The sequence below is a fragment of the Athene noctua genome, chromosome 6, assembly GCF_965140245.1.
Source record: "Athene noctua chromosome 6, bAthNoc1.hap1.1, whole genome shotgun sequence".
Lineage (NCBI taxonomy): Eukaryota > Metazoa > Chordata > Aves > Strigiformes > Strigidae > Athene > Athene noctua.
This window is the reverse complement of record NC_134042.1, coordinates 26,820,267-26,826,761: the sequence shown is the minus strand read 5'-3', so window position 1 is coordinate 26,826,761 and position 6,495 is coordinate 26,820,267. Positions and strand designations below refer to the sequence as shown.

Sequence of the window (6,495 nt, the reverse complement as noted above, 5' to 3'; positions counted from 1 at the left end):
CTCCCTCACTTGCTCATCCTCTGAACACAGAGAGGACAACCCTATGGCCCCTCCCCTTTGTGGCAGCTCAGTGCCTTCTCCTTCAGGAATGGGCACTGCACAGACACTCCCATATCCGATTGAACCACACATAAAAGAAAACCATAGACTAGGAACAAAACAAAACCAAACCATAACAAAAGTTAGAGTGGGGCCCCGGCCCAGGCACCCCACCAGAGAGCCAAAGGGCACATCAGCAGAGGAGCTCTGACCAAGGCAGCTGGCAGCCAGCGCTCAGGCATCCACAAGCGTCAGCCCATCATGCAGGGCACGCTTCCACATGTAATAAGTGGAACGTGCCGTAAGGGGGAAGCGGGCACTGAACTCCTTGTAGGTGGGGAAGGTCTTCGACTCAAAGCGCTGCTGCAGGAACAGCTTGGCCTGTGCCTTGAACTGGGCAGTGGCAATCACATCCATCACAAACATCCGGTTGTTGGCTCTTTCTGACATGGCATAGCCTGAAATTGTGGCATTGTATGGTGTAGCTGGTACTGGCTTATTTAGCTGCTTGGTGGCTACCTCCATGTGGCACTGGGGCTTGAGGCCTGGCTGCACTCTTGGAGGTTCCAGGGAAGCCGCCCGGCTCAACGGCCGGCTGGAGCTGGTCCAGGGCAGGCGATGCTGCCTAAGGGCCTGGCTACTGCCCTTCCAAAACCAGTAGGCTGTGGAGGAGAGAGATGAGTAGCGCAGGCGGTACTTGCAGAATGGCAGGCGCCATTGCTGGACCCGTCTTTTGGCCACATCTCGCAGCTGCTTTCTCCAGCACAGAGAGGGTTTGAGCTGCAGAAGACTCTTGGGTGCTGGCCGGTCTCCGTTCAGCCTCTTCCTAACAGGCACGCTGCTTGGCTTCAACTTCAGGAATGGCTTTCCTATTGCTACAGGTTTCTGGTTATCCAAGGGAGACTGGGGGGGGTTGAAGTTGGGGTTCTCCTTGATTGCTTTTCTTCGCCAGTTGTAGTAAGTGGACCTGGAGATGCCAGGAAAGCTGCGCTTGAAGCATCTGTACGGCACCAGAGTGTTCATGGAAATGCATTTCTCCAGGTAGGATTTGGCTCCTTGCATGAAGACTCCTGCTTGGATGGGCTCTAGGGAAGGACTTGGACATCTTAAGCTCACCCCTGAATTTGCTGGCCCATCCACATCAGCTTTTTTTGGGACATCCCTGTGAAGCTCCTGCAACCCGTGGGCCTCAGCCAGAGCAGAGGCATCACCATTGACCATGCTCTGCATCTCATGCTTCCAGGCATAGTATGTGGATCGGGAGATTTCTGGAAACATTTGTCGGAAGTGCTGGAGGGGGATTATATTGCCCTCCTGAAAGCAGGACTGGAGGAAGTGTTTAGCTGCAAACCTGGCAGCTGCTTTCTGCCGGTGTTCACGAGACTGGCGCTTCCAGCGGTAGAAGGTGCTCTTGGTAATGCTGTACCGGTCACGCAGGTTGGAGTAAGTCAGCTGGGGGTCACTGTTCAGCAGCTCAAGGGTCTTCATGGGCTGGACAGGAAGCTCTGGCGAAGGTATTGTGGGTTCTAGCTCCTCTAGGCCAACCACAGCCACAAAGTACTGTGCTTTGAAGACCTGCTGGGAGAGCTGCTGCCCTGACCACATGATGTGGAGTGTGGAGGTTCGTGGGCCACACTTCCTGGGCCGAATAAGCCGGTTGAAATAGGGCCGGATCTTCAAGTTGCTCATGGGATAGATGGAGTAGATGTTACACTGCAGTACTGAAGCAAGAGCATAGACATGCCACATGTTGGCAAAGGTACCAGGAAAACAGGTAGCTTTGATATCAGCATCAAAGATGGCCTCCAGGATAGCCATGGGAAGGCTGGTCATCTCCGGGGTCTCCTCAGTGCAGAGGGAGTAGCGGGCAGCCTGCAGCATCACCTTGGAGTCGATCATGCCATTCAAGTAGTATTGCTTGTGCAGCAGCATCTCCACCACTGTACGCACCTGCAGCTCCAGGCTGAGGCTGGGGTTTCCCCAGAGCAGCACACTGGCAGCCTCAAAGAGGCGGTTCCCCTCACCTTTGCAAACCAGAGGCAGCATGTTACTTGGGGCATCCTCAGGATAGAGGCTTCTGGCTACCCGATCAACCTCCAGCTCCTCTTGGAACTGCCTCCCACAATAGCTGGGCAGGGAGAAAGATGACAGGGTCCTCTCTGCCTCCAGCACAGCACTGGTGAGACCCTCCAGACCAAAACATTCAGTGGCTTCCTGCAGCTCCTGCAGCACAGACTGCACCAGCTGGTGCCGCTGGATCATCCTAAAGGATAGCAAAAAGAAAGAAGTCACTGGAGATGAAGACAGCACACACTCCAGACTGCCAGGGGCCTGGCCTCCAGGTCCAGCTCTTCCCCAAAGGACAGGATGGGGGGAAGAGGGTAGAGGAAAGGCCACAGCTCATCCCCCCTCCTCCCCCGCACACTCCCAAGGACAAAGGAGGAAGCCTGGGTCCCCACAGGCAGACCTGGGACAGGGACATGGGCTCAGCTTGCTCTGCAGTGACCTCCTGTGGGCAGCACGCATGGCACACAGCCTCCAGTTGCGACTGTATCCATCGGGGTGGGAAGACGGGTCACCTGCTACCCCTGCACGCCTGGCTTTGCGCCCAGCCTCACCCCTACACCTGGCTCTCCCTCCAGTAGCTCCATCTCTTTCCTTTTCCCACCCCACTGCCAGCCCCCAGAGAGAAGAGAGCCTAAAGAGGGAAACGTTTGTCATCTCTGCAGGAAGGCACCTGTGACAGAGCCACACTGCACAGGGACATGGAAGGACGCGGCTCAAGATGTTCAGCCCAACAGAAGAAGGGGCAACAAGCTTGACCCCTCCCTCAAAGCAGGGCACTGCAGCCACACCCATTGAATGCACCAAAAAAATCTGCTGCCACAGAACCTGGGATGGGCGGAAGAGCCGGAGCCAGTCCAAGCCATGGTTACTGCTGCCTGAGCTGACACTAGATGTCACTTGCTGCTCAGCAGACACACACCACCAGCCAGGAAGAAGCCACAAAAGGAGGGCTTCTCCTAGATGATCTACCAGACAGGAGGCAACCCAAAACTGCAGAAAGAGCATGAGCATTGGGTGGGCAGTTTAGAGGCTATATGGAGCTATCTTCCCTGCCTGAGACCATCCCGGTCCTGTCCTTCCTCCCTCCGCAGGCCAGTTCCCACTCAGGCAATCCAAAGGGTCAAATCTGCACACCCCACTTTGTTATCTTTGGTCCTGATGCCTACATGGCTCCACCCTCACCACTCCAGGAGCTTTCACAACTGCAATCCATGCTTCATGATTCAGCTCCATCAGTGCACCCCTCTTCAGCACCTTTTCCTCATTAGCCAGCCCAGTCTCTCCCTCTTGAACCAGTTTTCTCCCAGGGACTATAACACTTCACTCAACTAGGAAACCCAATCTGTTCCATTTTCTCCTAAGGCTCATTCACATGCCTCCCTCGACATGCAGGGCATCACTTTGTAGTCTACTTGATTCACATCCCAGCTGGAGACCCACCTTCTCACAACGTCACAGGTATTACTATGCACTTGCAGCTCTGCGGGAAAACAGCAAAGCCAGGCATGAAAAGCAGCAGCTCTGCAGTAAAGCAGATGTCCCTCCTGACCTCTTCTGATTCTCAGCCCTGCACCCTGCTGCAGGTATGATTATTATTGCCATAGTATTATCTATGGCCCCTGGCCATGACCAAACAGCAAACAAAACGAGGTACCACAGAATCACACAGGCTGCATCCTAGCTACTTTACCACAAGAAGCCTCCTGCGCTGCTGCAGCTCCCCCTTGCCTTTAACCAGGGCACAGCTAGTCACCAAATCAACTCTCTTCCCCTGCTCCAAGCTCCTTCATGGCCTTCTGCATGTCAGGGGCCAGGTCCCTGTTACAGCTGTTCCCACAGCTGTGGGGCATCAGGTATCAGAGACAACACAGGAGAATGCACACAGCTGTGAAGCAGGGGAGATAAACGTCCTAAAATCCTGGTCTGAGCAAGTACAGGGTTGTCACTTAAGGTCAGGTCTGTATTGCTGTTCTGGAAGTTCGTAGAAATTTGTAGTTTTGACTAAGCCCATAGTGAACAACATGTGCTCAAGGAGCTGAAGCAAAGGCATCCCTCAGGAGAGCTGCAGGGCTGGCAGAGCCCAAGTCCTCCTTCTCTGTGGCTTGCCAAACCATTCCAGGGCCAGCTACCTCCCCCTGCAGCAGCTGCAACAGCCTCCCCTTTCAGCCCCCACAGCCTGGCTGAGCACTCGCTGGCCAGCAGAGCCAGGAAAGGCAAGGCAAGCCTTTCCCCTGGAGGGGGTGAGGAGCTGCCACAGGCTAGGGAGCATCAGCAACAACCCTGGTCTTTATAGCCTGGTGAGCACTTCCCACCCCCTTATAGCTTGGCAGGAGAGAGGGCGAGAGGGAGACCTGGAGGCACAGGATTTAATCCTTTCCTTCAGTGATAACACCACAGCCTCAATGTCACTGCCAGCTCCTGCTGCCTGGAGCAACAGGACCTTGAAAGCAATCCTACAGCAAAACCTGCAACTGAAACAGCAGAGAGGAGCTCCTGAGACAGGGTGGAGAGGGTCTCAGGTAAGTCAGAAGCAGAAGTCAACCAAGCTGGGGGCTTGGGTTCATCGCCCAATCAAATCCAGCAGCTTTCATCACAGAGGACCTGCTGCAAAGGGAACATTTTTACCTCACAGCCCCAGTGAAGCCAGCTGAACACGACAGACAAGTGCTCCCTAAACCACCTCAGCACCAAAAGGTAACGAAGGGAGCTTTTCACCACTGATAAAGGATGTTTTACCTAACCTGGCTGCTTTTGCATTGTAACAGATAAGCAAACACTTGCAGATCACGTTCCCTCACCTAAACTGATGGGCTGGTGGCATCCAGTAGTGCAAGTTCCCCGGGCCAGCCCCCAAAAGCTCCCACCAGCAGGAATTCTAGGAGACCTCAGCCCCTGCCGGCCTGGCTGCCTGGGACTGCCAGTGCCTCGCAGGAGCAGGGGTATCCATGCACCCCAGCCCAGCTGGGTTAGGTAGCTCATTTCCCAGCCCCAGCTGAGGGCTCAGGCTGCCCCAGTGGCCAAGGCTCTCGTTTGAGAGGAGGAGGTTTGAACCACCGTAACTGCACAACAGAAGCAGTAGTCTCCAGGAGCTGTCTAGGCTAGACATATCATCACACTAAAAATCCCGGGGGGTTTCTGGTGGGTGAGCAGCACTGGCCACGGGAGAAGCCTGCTCCGTCTGCCAACCTCCACATCTCCACCGAAGCTCAGAAACGGGGCAGCACTCGCCTGGAGAGCAAAACGCCACGGACCCGCCTTAACCTAGGCCAAAGCACTGCAGCTGAGCCTGGTTCCAGCCGTCTTTCGGGCGGGTGTACTGACCGCTCGAGCGGCGCCTGACAGCCGCCTCCAGCTCCGTCCACCCGTGAGCGCGTACCCGCGGCCGCCCCACGGCCGCTCACGCCTCTCCCGAACGCGGCGGAGGCGGTTCCGTGCAGCCGCCCGCGGGTCGCGGACAGCCCCGCGCCCCGGGTGGGAGCACGGGCCGGTGGCCGCCCCCTCGCCCGGGAGACAAAGGGACCAGCAGCCCTGGGGCGGGGGAGCGGCCGCCGGTGCCCGGGCAGCCACCGAGCGGGGACCGAGGGCAGGGCGGGACGGGGCGCCCGCCCGCTCACCGGGGGAAGGTGCCCGCTGCGGCGGAGCAGCCCGCGGGGTCAGGGCTTGGGGAGAGCCGGCGAGGAGCCGCAGCCCCGACGGCGCCCGGCCCGGCTCCGCACTCACCTGGCTCCGCGGGTCGCGTCGCGCCCTGGGCCGCCCCGCACCTTTAAGGGCGGCGGCAGGAAGCGGCGCGGACCCGCCGCTGCCGCCGCCCCGGTGCCAGCCCCGCAGTGACCCTCGGGAGCGGGCGGCCGCGTGCGGCGCCGGGCCGAGCCGGGCCGGGCCGGGCCGCCCCTCCCCGCCTGCCCCCTCCCTCCCCTCCCCCGCCAGGAAGCGGGCCATCCCCGCGGCCCCGGCCCAGATGAAAGCGGAGCGGGCCGGGGGTCACTTCCAAAGCTAAAGTGATAATGGCCATTGTCCCGCCGCCGCCGCGCTTAAAGGGCCCGCCGCCTCCCGCCGCCCTGCCCCGCGGCGCCCCGCTGCCCCCCGGCACCCTGCCGCCCCACACCTTCTGCCCCGTACCCCGCCCGGGCCTGCAGCCCCGTGGCGGGCCACGGAGCCCACTGGGGTTGCAGGGTGGGAGCTGGATGCCTGCATGTGTCCCACGAGGAGCAGGCAGGTCCCGAATGGATGTCACTGCATCCCACGGGGTTGGCACCGCAGGGTGCGTGTCTGCCCCCTCTCCCCTCTCGCTCCTGCCGAGGCCGTGGTCCTTCCTCCAGGCTGCTAGCTAGAAGATAGTTACCCTTTCCTCTCCCCTCCCTAAGGGGTGCCTGTCCTTCCCCCGGTAAG

The 6,495-nt window shown here is 58.8% G+C and overlaps 1 protein-coding gene across 1 annotated transcript; it reads right to left on the bottom strand.

The window, feature by feature from the left end:
- Positions 1–273: 273 nt before the first annotated feature.
- VRTN (vertebrae development associated) lies at positions 274–6,287 on the bottom strand. Its single transcript, XM_074909243.1, has 2 exons — positions 5,827–6,287; positions 274–2,302 (listed from the first exon to the last, which is right to left on the bottom strand). Exon 2 carries the CDS (start codon positions 2,299–2,301, stop codon positions 274–276), a length of 2,028 nt encoding a protein of 675 aa, XP_074765344.1. The 5' UTR covers position 2,302; positions 5,827–6,287.
- Positions 6,288–6,495: the final 208 nt, after the last annotated feature.